At 37.3% G+C, this 13,288-nt stretch overlaps 1 protein-coding gene across 1 annotated transcript in view; it reads right to left on the reverse strand.

Annotated features, from left to right (window-relative positions):
• Positions 1-1,234: 1,234 nt before the first annotated feature.
• Positions 1,235-13,288, reverse strand: part of HTRA1 (HtrA serine peptidase 1) — a 37,061-nt gene continuing 25,007 nt past the window's right edge. Inside the window, exons 4-9 of the mRNA XM_062579939.1 lie at positions 8,621-8,815; positions 7,805-7,837; positions 5,897-6,011; positions 5,697-5,754; positions 4,557-4,652; positions 1,235-1,938 (exon numbers count right to left, since the gene is read on the reverse strand). Coding sequence (XP_062435923.1) covers positions 1,770-1,938; positions 4,557-4,652; positions 5,697-5,754; positions 5,897-6,011; positions 7,805-7,837; positions 8,621-8,815 — 666 coding nt within the window. The 3' untranslated portion in view covers positions 1,235-1,769. The remainder of the gene's footprint in view (positions 1,939-4,556; positions 4,653-5,696; positions 5,755-5,896; positions 6,012-7,804; positions 7,838-8,620; positions 8,816-13,288) is intronic.

Raw genomic sequence — 13,288 nt, forward strand, 5'->3', positions numbered from 1 at the left:
AACACTAATCAACATCAGTGTGATGAGCATTCAATAGAAACATATTAAAAAGCAGCTCAGCAAGATTATTGCTAGCTCTTTCATGTTAGAAAGTGTTGCAGCCCATAAGTGCTGGGTGCTATCCTATCTTGGGAGATTCTCAGGTATTTGTGATTTACCATAGTGACTGAAGAAGTAAAACATAATAGTTGGGTGTTCAGTCACATGAAGTGTCAGTACACACACTGTCTGACTGTGCAAGCTCTGCTTGTGCGAGCAATCCCAGGCGAGTTAAGGCAGGTACTGGAGTTAGGGGATAGAGGAACTCCCCAGCTTGTCATAAACTGGCTGAAACAGCACTGAAATACACTAATGGGAGAAGCAACACTGTCAGCAATCTGAATTTAGAAGACTTCTTGCTGTAATTGCAAAGAATACAACTTTCTGTTTTAATAAATAATACAATGCCAGTTACCCAGTTGAAGAGTTGCATGAAGGAGCAATGAAATTATACAGTATCCCAAAAAGAGCATGTTTAGGAATGATAATCACTGAAACTACCTGCAAACCTTGAATCAATTCTGAGATATGTATTTGAACGAAAACAAAGCAAGAGCTGCTTAGCCTCTTGGTTGTTAATGAGTATTATGTGGCAATTTATAATTTTGTTGATTGTTCGTTCACCTTTGTAAGTAAAAAAAAAAAAAAAAAAAATCCAATTTACTACTCATTTTTAAAGAGCACCTATAATTGGAATATTGGGTATTACTGTCACATAAAGGCTGACACATATCCTGGTTAAAAATCAGGTCCTATCATACGTGCACCAGAATTCAAGCTGCAAATAAAATGAAACCTCTTTTAGGGAGCTTAAGGCCAGCTCTACAGAGGTTACAGATATCCTACCGTCTGAAATATAATGGTATACAATCTGTGATCCACAGTTTGAGAACTTCTGCAATAGGCAAACAGAATTTCAGACATCGGTTAAGTCATAATCAAAACAAAATGACAAGGAAAGCATATTAACACAGGGAAGATAGACAATTTTGGATTGCCAATATGACACATTAGAGCCAGTCATGCTAGAAAAAGCAGATGCGCAAGAACACAAATACCAGCATATACTATAAAGTGGAAGTGGTTTGGTTTGTGATGATAAAAATAAGTACATCAGGACATCCCTTCAAGCAGATGTGCCATTCAGGGACAAAATATCCTGCAAGGGGAGGCAAAATAAATCACTCACAAGAAGTACTGTTGAATTCTTTTAATAACACTAAGAAAATATCATAGTATTAAAATTCTGCACGGGATTTTGAAAGGATTATTTTGGTTTGGGATTTGTTTATAAACCACTTTTTTTTCTTTTAAACCAACTACTCCTTTACAATGGTATTTCCAGTTAAAACACAGCTAACCTATAAATACCTGAATACCACAACACACACTGTGTGTGTGGGTTTTGTTTAAATCTTTTAGCTGAAATAATGGTAAATCTATCCAACATAGGGAAGCAAATGTTGACTTGTTAAGCAGGGACAGATGTAATAGCCAGTAAAGAATACATTGCATACATAATACAGAAGGAAAAATTATCATTTGGAGTATGTGAAATTACAGGGATTTTGCACCTTAAACCTATTAGAAGTTACTCTGTTGGCCAATACTAATCCACTGAACAAGCAGAATGTTGGTCAGAAGTCTAACATTTCCTGTACCAGCACAGAGAGAATATAAGCAGTCCAACGCTGTTAAAAGAAAACATGAAATCCAGCTCATGTTTCTGGTTAGGGATCAATTTCTTCAGGAACTACTGTTAACATAACATCTTCGTTGCCCCTGCGTACAACCAAGTTCAAAGTACTGTCCTTTTTAATAATGTCACTGACATCACTGGCTGAAGTTATCGACTGTCCATTGATGCTTATAATCACATCATTGTCCTTCAGGCCACCACTGAAAATACAAACAAGCAATGTATTATTATAATTGCCATTTTATCATCTTTACAATATTACTAGAGAGATCGCTGGATTTTCCCTTTTTCCCATTCAACAGCATCTGCATAGACACAGCAAGCGTGCAAACAGTGGTTACAATTTATGTACCAGGGCACACTAGAATACAACACAAAATCTCAGAAAACAGACTGAAGTACAAGGATGATGAATCCCATATTACACTGTCCGCAAAGGAATTTTCTACTTTTGCGGTAAGGATGCTAGATGCTAATGCAGTTTAAGAGACAGAGGCATATTTTCCTTTTAGAATAACTGAGACAAGGTATTTTTATTCCAGAGAGGAAAAATTCCAAGCCTTCATTCGTGTATACATAGTAAAGTAATTTGAGCAGCACTATGCATTAATACATCAGGAATTTCTGTCCCAGATCTGGCCAATATATATTTAATATACTGTACCGTTCTCCCTATTGGCAGCCTCTTTGCCTTGCCTATAGATTTGAAAGTTAAGCAAATGACACACACAGCAAGCTAGCACAGCCGCCAGAAATGCAGGTGTTCCCTTTCCCCTTTCCAACCTGCCTATAGCACCTCAAATATCTTGCTGTAACCTGAGCACTTATATGCAAACCCCAAACCAACCCCCCCCCCCTTTCATGGTACTAAATGTTTGCAAACAGGACACCAGAGACATGGCCAGACAGAGGCTCTGCCCCAGGCCGGGGGCCCCTCACAGAGAACGAGGTGGGACTGCTTCCGAGGCTGAGAAAAGGGGTGTTGAGGGATACTGTCGACCATAATACGTTGCCTGGTCTTGCACAACGATCTGGCTCCAAGTTATGGAAATATTAACCGAGTAACCAGATCAGACATGATTCAGCCCTTCAGTATAACCCTTTTACAAAACCACAGAGTAGTCATAGGCCTCTTCCGCCCACAGAAAATGCCTTATAAGAGTACCTATCTCAAGCAGGATGCATTGGCCAATGTTTTTAGCCAACCAACAAATCTAGTCGTCTACTTAAGTCTTGATTTTCAACATGTTCATAACAGAAACCATTTTGGATTATGTCAGGCTCATACAAAGGCAGCTTAACAGAGATCTCCTGTCAGCTCAATTCTAGCACGAGCTGCTGGAGCAGAACTCCTCTGATCTGTCCATCGAGCACATCTACACAGAACTATTGTACTTCCTCGGTAGCAGATCGAGGAAACCTGTATGTAACAGGACTAAGAGTCAAGGGAGATGGAGCAAATGTGAATTAATTTTAATTGCCAGGTCAGCCAAACTATTCTGATTTGAGTTTGCTTTCAAGTTACAGGAACGTTACCTCACATTTCTTCTCTCTCTCTCTAATTTCTTCTTTCTCTCTGCTAGGTATTGTCATTACTACAGTACAGTAATGTTTTTTTCTGATTTCATGATATGAAGCCAGTAAGTTCAGGCCCACATGTGCTTCACAACAGAACAAACTATATTATTCCTTCACTAACGGAAAAGTAATTCCACATTGCAGACATACACCAGTATTCTGGATGAACAATGCTGCTAATAACCACTATCTAAAAAAGGCAGCAATATTTTAGAAAAACTAGACAGCTAACACTGTATATTTAGTGTCGTCCAAACTGCAACACAAAGGACTCACTGAACCATCCTCTCCCTTTCTCTCTAGGAGATGATAAAAATGCAGCTCCAGAAATCCAAGCTGTTTCCTGTGTAAATGCCTTTGATACTACATATGCTTCTTTGTTGCCACAAAGATTGATTATTTTCTTATATAATGCCTAGTTTCAGAAAATGAATAGAGTTTCCTATTTCTTACCCTAGATTACTGAGTGATTTCATATTAACCAAATTCTGAAAGTGTCACTAGCAAGAGCTAGATAGACCAGTTCCAGTGACCAAAGACCAGAGGCCTTATTTCAGCAAGGCCTCTTGTGAAGCATGGTACCAATTAGCATTTGAGGTTCACAGCAAATATAGAATAATAATATAAAGGAAACATCAGTCTGCCAAAACCAAAAGCTTTTCCCAGTAACGGGACTCCTGACAGAGCTCTCCCAGGGAAGAATGTCTCATGCCAAGACACAATTTCACTTCAGAGAGATGCAAACTGGGACAGCAGATGGGTCTCCAGTCAGAGAAGCCTGAAACACTTGGTCTGACACAAACACATCTTTGCAAGATAGGAGCAAAGTTTCTCTCTTGCTTTCTGACAGGAACTGACTGCTAGGATTCTGGGGGGTATGCACAAACAAACAGCTTATTACTGTTAATTTAGCACTGGTATTGGTAGAAGTACAATGGATGTCTAGGAAGCAATCAGCAAGAAAATGAAAACTGAATTTATACACCCACTGAATGCGTGTCCTTTTAACTGGGAGCTCTGACAGGGTTTCACTGCAATACTCTTATATGTTTGAAATACTGCCCACCAGGGACGGAACTAAAACCACAGACAGATTTCAAACAGACAATCTAATAGCTATCAGATGGTTATCATTAGGTTAATTTAGCAAAAATCAAGATAATCAATTAAGCATTAAACATTCTCTATCACTACTTCAAGTCAGAGGCAGTGGTTTTAAGAAAAAAGCACTTTAACTTACACTTCAGCTGGTGTTTCTGGAATTACTTCAATAACGTAGGCCCCAGAGACAACATCAGGGAAGTCTTTATGCCGATCCTTCAGCTCTTTAGCTTTACTGTAAAATAAAGTAAACATCAATAAAAACATTTTGTCAAGGGAAGTAAAACCACATTTTCACTTAACTAAGTTAACATTTGCTTGCTGAGTTATTTTAGTCATGTTGATACGACACGTTGCAATTCAGATTAGCCATTAAAGGTTTTTCAAGAATTACTAAACATTTTGTAGCAATACAACTTTTTAAATAGATGCTTCTTGTAATGACAGTCATTTCAATATATACAGAAAATCAGAAGTAAAACAAAACATTTAAAAATTTGGTCACTAGTTTAGAACTATAAGATTCTCAATATCTTAAATAGTATCTCAAGTTTTGAATGCCTTGCTTCATTTCTGATGTTAAGGAAGAGCCAACTATCAAGCGCAGCACAACAACCCAATCGCTGACTGACAAAGGTAAAGTAGTAAATCTTCATCTATTACGGCCCAACAGAGACTGAGCATATTTGGACCATTCTTAATAAAGTAACAGGGCATCTAGAAACATCTGCACATATACAAACTTGCGGTTATTTCCAAAGGACTGAATATTATCTGCTCAGACAAGTTCTATCTGGCTGGAATTTGAGAAAGCAAGCCCACAAAAAAAAGCTTCATTTTGTATGAAGTAAACTTTTAATCACAAGAATTATGTATAAATGAAAACATGCATGTAGCTGCTGTCATTCTTGAAGGCATGACTGTCCTGTTTTCTCCCTGACCCTCATGACAGCACAGAACTGATGGTGACAACAGTAGTGAACCACCAAGAAAAATTAACAACTGCTCAATATTCTCTTCTGAAGACTTAAGGGGTGGAAAAAAGTCACAGAATTGTTTAAAATCTAGTTCAGACAAGAGCTTGCAGAAGAATTCAACCGTGTAACAGATACAGAGCAAAAGGTGGCACAAATTGGCTGAAAGTTGTAGACAGAACCTACAGGGAGGCACAAGCTGTTGGTTAATTTTTTTAGTTGTTTATGAAGATCGTTAATTTGATCCAAATGCATGAAGTGATCACACTTAAGTAAGATTTTGAAGAATTACCACTTCTACTTACCTAGGAGTAAGAGACATCATTCGTATGCCAATGTATTTCTTTTTGGTTATAGCTTTTCCTATAAAAAGGGAGAGTGAGGGAGGGAAAAAAAAAGAGACTTAACCAAGTGCTCTTACCAAAAGACAGAGCCTCAGACTGCTGATTTTCTGTTGTATTATTATTTTTAGATTTACCTCTTTCAAAAGAGTAAAGTACGGTACCTTTAGCTTGTCTGTCATGAGATTCAGTTAAGAACTTTTTGATTTTATCGGATGGAATAGCAAATGAGATTCCAGCTGTGACTTTTAATGTGTTAATTCCAATGACTTCACCATCCTGGAGAAATAAGAAATTTTTATTAGCAAATGTGAAATGTATTGAAGAAAAAAGGAAGATTTCTTTCAAGCAATCAAAAGACAAATTCATTTTTTCTAGCTGGTTTTTCAATTTTCTAAATTCAATTCATTACTACGAGGTTAAACCAAAATGATCTGTCAATAGTTCAGTTTGTCTGGATCATCTACTGGTATAAAAAGTACTCCACAGTACTGGAAAACTGATGTGAATGCTCTCATTCACACCAAGATAACCAAAAATAGAATTTGGCAGCTCTTCAGCTTGTAAAAGAATAGCAGCATATTCCACAGTGAATTTCATTTTGCTAAATCTAGGAAGGCCTCTTGTGAAGTATGGTACCAACTAGCATTTGAGGTTCGCAACAAATATTGAATAATAATATAAAGGAAACATCAGTTCACCAAAACTAAAAGCTTTGTAGACTAAAAGCTAAAAGACTCCTGACAGAGCACTCCCAGGGAAGAATGTCTCCTGCCAAGACAATTTCACTTCAGACAGACGCACACCAGGACAGCTGGTGGGCCATCAGTTAAAGAAGCCTTGAAACAAGACACATTTTCACAAGACAGGAGCAAAATTTTGCTTGCTTCCTGACAGGAACTGACTGCTAGGCTGCTGGAGGGTATGCACAAGCAAACAGCTTATTACCACTAATTTAGCATGTAGGGTTTATGGCTCTCATACACCCCACACAGGTGAGCCTTACCATTATACCACTGTCTCAGTTTTATTAAATATTGAAATATTTATGAATTTCAAAATAACTTTGTACTGAAAAATATCTATGGCAAGACCAAGAAAGAAGATGAGGAATAAATCAAGTCTCCTATATCCCCTCAAAACACCACAGGACCTTGCTATGACTACTTCAGTATGTGGACAAGTGGGAAAGGGCAGCAAGCAAGAATATTAACTTCTATTTTTTTCCACTGATAAAAGTTCTCTGGTATTGCCTGATGTGGCATTAAAACATTTTTGAAGTCTCAAGGGGAAAACAGTTTTCTTCCCTGATCTATCCAACATATAGAACTTACTGGATTTTGGTCCCAGCTATAAATTTTAAAATGCAGGTTATTTGTGCTGAAATTCTACCATAAGTTGAGTGAAAAAATTGCCAAAATCTGCAAAGCAGAAACTTTTCTTCCCGTTTTCTCCCTTCCTTGTTGAGGAAGACTGTCTCTCCTCTACTAGATCCCATATGCCCTATTCAAGGGCTCTTACACTACAGTCTAGTTCAAAAGAGAACAGCTGAAGGAGGTTTTTAAACTTATTCACAACTGTTCTAAGGTCATCTACTATCTACAGTATCAGTAAGTGAACCCTAATATCTTGATAAAAGTTTCTACCCCATCAGAGTGATCCAATAAAGGTATATATCAAATTCTGAATCCTAAACTGAGCTTCATTATGCAAAAAAAATTGCAGCTATATAGTATACAGTGAGTATAATGTAAAACCTGTCTCAAATTTAAAATGTACCTTTTATATTTTGCATGGCACAGGCAAACAATTTGCGCATTACACTTGCTCCAAACTATGCAATCTGTAAACACTTTAAATATTGAAGTCCAAGCATATCTTGTGATTTGCCAACACAAATATAGACAGGTGATTAGTAAGAACCATGTGAATTTTGTGTAGTCAGACAGATATCAAAGGCTCTGAATCACATTTTTGGCAATTTTTTTTTTTTTTTTTTTTTTTTTTTTTTTTTTTACTAACAAGGAAAATAAGTAATAAGGTTTACACTAAGCAAACAAAGAAACTCTTACCAGATTTACTAAGGGTCCTCCAGAGTTCCCATACTGAAAATAAACACATGGTAAAAACATGTTTTAATATCCACCTGCTTTAATTCATGGCAAGCAAAACTTAAAAGAATTTTTTGCAAGTTCTGTTGTAATTTTTCATTGTCTATTAAATATGTGCAAGAGAATGCCCTCTAAAAATCTAGAGCTATTCCCCTCTTAACAGTTCTTGCTAGCTGAGCTTTGCAAATGCTTAGTCCTCTTCTCTTTCCACAGTAACCTAAGAAAGTCAAGATTTTCTTTTGTACCACACTAGACACTTAAAAGATTTTAGGACAGCTCTGGGAGTTGTTAGTGAAAATTTCTTACACAATTTAAGTACAAAATAAGTACAAATACTATTGTTTTGACTTAATAAAGGAACAAACTTGTGTTTTTTAACTAAGTTCGTCTTCTTTCTGGAAAGCATAACGGATTCTGAGAAGATATGCAGTCATCAGAGAATACTGCCTTCTCCGTTGTAATTTATAAGGATTTTGAAGTGAAGGCAGATATTTGTGTGGTTCCTTTGAGGACTTCTTAATAACAACCAAGAACTGCTGCACTGCAGATGTCATAGAATCACAGAATATTTGAGGTTAGAAGGGACCTCTGGAGATTATCTAGTCCAACCCCTCTGCTCATGCAGGGTCACCTAGAGCATGTTGCAGAAAGATGTCCATCTTCATATGGATAAACTATATTCCCTGTTCTTCAGAATGATATCATTGGTGAAATTTTCAAAGTAACTACCAAGGAAATGTAGGAGCTCAACAGGACAAAGCTCAGAGTAGGACCTACATTGATGATGGCATCTGTCTGAATATAGTCCATATCAGAGTTGCGGAGCCCCAGCTCCTTTCCTCCACGCTGAGTGGTACTAACAATCCCAGTGGTCACTGTGTTTTGAAGTGAAAATGGACTTCCGATTGCAACCACAAATTCTCCTGGCCTCAAGTCTGCAGACTGACCAAGCAGAAGGACTGGTAATTTACCCTACAAACAAAAACAAAGCAGAAAAAAAAAAAAAAAAAAAAAAAAACCCACAAGTGTTATAAAGACAATACTGTACAAGTAGAATGTGTTCTACACAAGCATGATTTCAATAATAGAGCAGAGGAAAAAAAAATTTCCCTTTTTCCTTTGGATATTCCATGTGGCTATGTACAGAAACAACACCTCAGTGCACTTCTGATCTAGGCAGTGTGCTTTTTAGACTGTAACAGTGCTTTTTCCACAACAGGTACCCATTAAATCAAAAACAATTAAATACCAAAGGAATATTTACACACTGCTGCACAAAGCAAACATCTCATGATACCAGGATTGAGCTGTTTACAACAGTTTCTTGAAATAATTGGCCAACAGCTGTTGATGTAAAAATAATGTACTGCTTAACAGTGAACACTGAAGAGAGTCATGAAAACAACCAAAGTGTATCAAACAAACATATGCATAGTTAAAAGCATTTCATATTCTCATCACACACCAGCTAATATGTTTCATCTTACATAATCTTCAATGGAATATCTCTTTTAAATAACTCTATTACCTCTTATATTCACTGATGTCTTCTTCAGAGGTTGTTAGGATTTAAGGAGCTTATGGTATTTTTCTGTTATGGCAGTGGGGAACACCATTATAGTCTCCCTCAAGATTGTATCTCTAAGCACTGTTAACTAGAACACTACTGAAGATACTCCCACTAAGTCAGAAAACATTCCTAAAATCCAACGTCTGTGAAGGTGACTGGAATTCCTGGTAATTAAATTGGTGGAAAAAAAAAAAAAAAAAGAAAGGTGAAGGCTGGAACTGCACTCCTGTACCAATGTAATGGATCGAGGAAAATTAGTATAGTCCTTCCAAGACACCTTAGATCAGGAGGGGAACTGAACTGGCTGGATAACTGATGAATCAAAGGGGACCAGCAACTCCTCACAGCATCAAAAAAATGGCAGGGAAGTCCACAAGGTCTCCTGCTCAGCAAAGTAATTAAAAAGGGCATTTTGAAACAAGACATTATTTCAGATTAATACTTTAGCCTCTGCCTGTAAAATATGCACTGAGTTTCTTCTTTTTTCTTTTCTTTCTTCTTCTTCTTTTTTTTTTTTTTTTTTTTTTTTTTTTGCTTTGTGTTTTTAAGAACAATGTTTACCCTTTCAATGACATTACATATATTTTTAATACTTCTAAGTTTAACACGGTTCCTGCAAGATCCTGATCCTTTACACGTATTTAGTCCGGTCACTCGACCGTCTCCATTACTATCACTGGAACAGGATGTGTATGAAGTCAGGCTTCAATATAAGCATTTGCAGGATAAGAAATTAAGTTACTGAAATCCAAATCAAAACAGAAGTTGCACAAGGCATATAACTTGCTTGATAATCCTTACTTTAAGATAGGTTTTCTCCAACCTCACTCTACTCCAAAATTCTTTCCTTTGCTCAGCAAACTGGCCTCAAAGGAAAAACGCAGTCTAAACCTTCCAAACAGAACGATGATTAGAGACCTAGGGATAACTTAAACCAATTTTCAAGGACTAGATAACATAAACACTTTCTTAAAACACAGAGTTCCTTCAAAGCATCCATGAGCTGTGCCCCTAAAAATGGCAGTACAGAGTAGTTTAACACCCTCTCTTGTAATTTATTCCTGTCTGGAAATTTGTAAAGATGACTTCTGCATACCATATCTGTTCCAAAACACATGAAGATTCATATGTCTATACTTGATGGCATAAAAAAAATACTGGATACTTGTATATACAAGAAACAACATTTAGTATGCATTGATTATTCGTACGTGTTCCTAATTTACCGATAATTCTGCTCGAATATCAATGAAAGCTGAAAGATTACTACATTTTGGCAAAAAGAAAAAATATTACATGTGCTTAAACTGGAAATCAAGAGCTAGCTCTTTAATGGTGTTTTGTTATCAGCAACTTGAAAGCCTGTATTGATAAATCACCGCTAGGGACAGAAATCCACTAACAAACTAAGCTAAATATGTATCACTCAGTATTTTTCACCTACAGTTTTATTTCAAATGCCCTAGGAAATATTCAATGCCTATAAGTAGAAAATAGAAGGCATCAGTCATGTCACTATATGCTGTAGTAAAGACAGAAGCTACAGCTAATATTTAACAAGCCTGATTTCAGTGCTTTTGTCCAACTCTTACAGTTCTACCAGCAATATTTTACTCAGCTGCACATACTGTTTCAATAACACTGACTGCCAAACCCTTCAGGCAGGATAAGATGCTCTATGGAAATATTGTCTCTGCAGCAAGAAAATTAACCAAATGCTGGACACATTATCACTTGGATGATCAATAAAATAGGCAATATAGAGAAAAGAAAAAAACTTTTCCCTAATTATCTTTCAGAGGAAAGCTTTCAGAAGCAGCAACGCCCTACTATTAACAAGGATTATCTGTGGTCTGTATCGGTGCCACAGACTGAGATAAATCTGACTGGGGCTGCAGCTGAGCTCTGTTCGGGTTGGGGTATGGGGCGGTTCAACAGCAATAGCAGTGCTGCCCATCTTGTTCGCAATGCAGCAAATAAGCAGCAGCAGCCCAAGTTAATATTGCTGAGGAGTTTGCTGAGCAGCCTCAAAGCCGAGGGAGCTTCAGCACCCAAGGAAAGGGGCAGTTTTGATGAGCTATGCTGTGAGGCACACAGTACATGCAACACAAACAGCTCCATATGCTGCTTGGACAGAGGGCCAAGGTCCCTTCCTCCTCCCTCCAGATGCTATTAACTTAATGTAGTAGCACGTGTTTTCAAGACGTGGTTGATCAAGAAGTATCTCCTTTTCTGGCACTGTTTTCACCCTTGAGGAAAAAAAAAAAAAAAAAAAAAAAAAAAAAAGCTGTCCACTGCAGAAGACATATTTTACAGAGAAAGAGGACATTTTATCACTAAATGAAACAGATTACAGTAACAAAATAGATAAATAAATAAATAAATAAATAAAACCCACACAGAACAGGCTATCTTTTCTTTCATAAATAGAGAAAAAGGACTGGCTGAACACAAAGTTAGCAAGATTTATACAGTGTTCCTGAGATACAAAAAACAGTCACAAAGACAAAATTGCATTTGGCAGCAGAAAGAAAAAACATGAACAAACTCTGACTAATACAATTATGCTTGATTGTGTTGAGTGTTCAAGCCCGCGTGTACGCTAGTTCAACCTCAGTTCGACGTCTGACACTGGGTGGATTGGCAGTGGGTAGTCTGTACGATTTAGCACGCCTTCTGGAAAGGGTTAGGCTAACCTTTCATTTGCTCGGAACAAAAATCAATTGCAGAAAAGCTCCTCGCTCAGCACATGATATGAAACATAGCTTTGGGAAACGTGTTCTCCACGCAGTATGTTTCAGAAGACATACAGCCTTGTCTAAAAATACTGTATCTCAAGATACTACAAACGTAACCAATGCGTTTGGTTCGCTGTTTTCTGTTTACCCAGATAATAAATAGTTATCTGTTACAGAGCGGACGACCCACACAAGTATCTTTGCACATTTCAAGAGCATGAAGGATACTGAGCAAACTTCAAAGAGCCACAGGCCGTAGGAGATTATGCTGTAAGTGAAAAGCCATAAGCTTGGCAAACTTTCTAAAAGGTTACTTCTTATTCAAACAGTAACAAATATAAACATTCTCATTAATGTCTCTAAAAGTAAATGCCACGAAGAGTTGGTTATGATGAATATACGCATTGTAGTGGCTTTCCCTTTTGGTTTTTCTAAAACAAAAGGAAAAAAATCTTAAAAATAACTCTGCCACATCCACAACTAAACTTTCTATTATCAGAAACTTCACAAGCTTCTTCTTCTTCTTCTTCTTTTTTTTTTTTTTTTTTTTTTTTTTTTTTTTTTTTAAATTATGGGGGGGTTAAAGTGAAATTATGGCAAAAACAATCAAAATCCTTTGGCATCATGAGAATCAAGTGATAAGCATGTCCTTTTGCAACTCACAAGAAGATGCTGGAAATACATGGCACGTATTTATGGCAGTGGCTGCAGCTAAACCAGTACCAGTGCCCTCTTGCACTTCCACTAGTGAGCTCTTGCTTGGCATATAAGCCAGACATCTTAAACCAAAGTTAAATGTCTGAGTCTAGGACACCTAACTACATTTAATAAATAGACATTTTTTCCCCTCAGTTTTTGCTTCTGATGGCCATAAGGGTGCTTTAACAAGTGCTAGAATTCGTGAGTCTCTTAACTATAGATCTGCCACAACAGTTAATTAAAATCCCAGGCATACTAATATGCCTTGCAGCATAACGAACAGGGAGCCAGAAACACCCAACGTGTAAGCCCAGCTCTCCCAATGACTCACTGCATGACCTTGAGCAACACAGATTTTTTCCCTTCTGTTTCCCCTGTTATTAACTCTCACGGTTCTGCTGGGATCCGTGTTTACTCAATAAAACAAATCATCTGCAA

The sequence above is a fragment of the Rhea pennata genome, chromosome 7, assembly GCF_028389875.1.
Source record: "Rhea pennata isolate bPtePen1 chromosome 7, bPtePen1.pri, whole genome shotgun sequence".
Taxonomy (NCBI): Eukaryota; Metazoa; Chordata; class Aves; order Rheiformes; family Rheidae; genus Rhea; species Rhea pennata.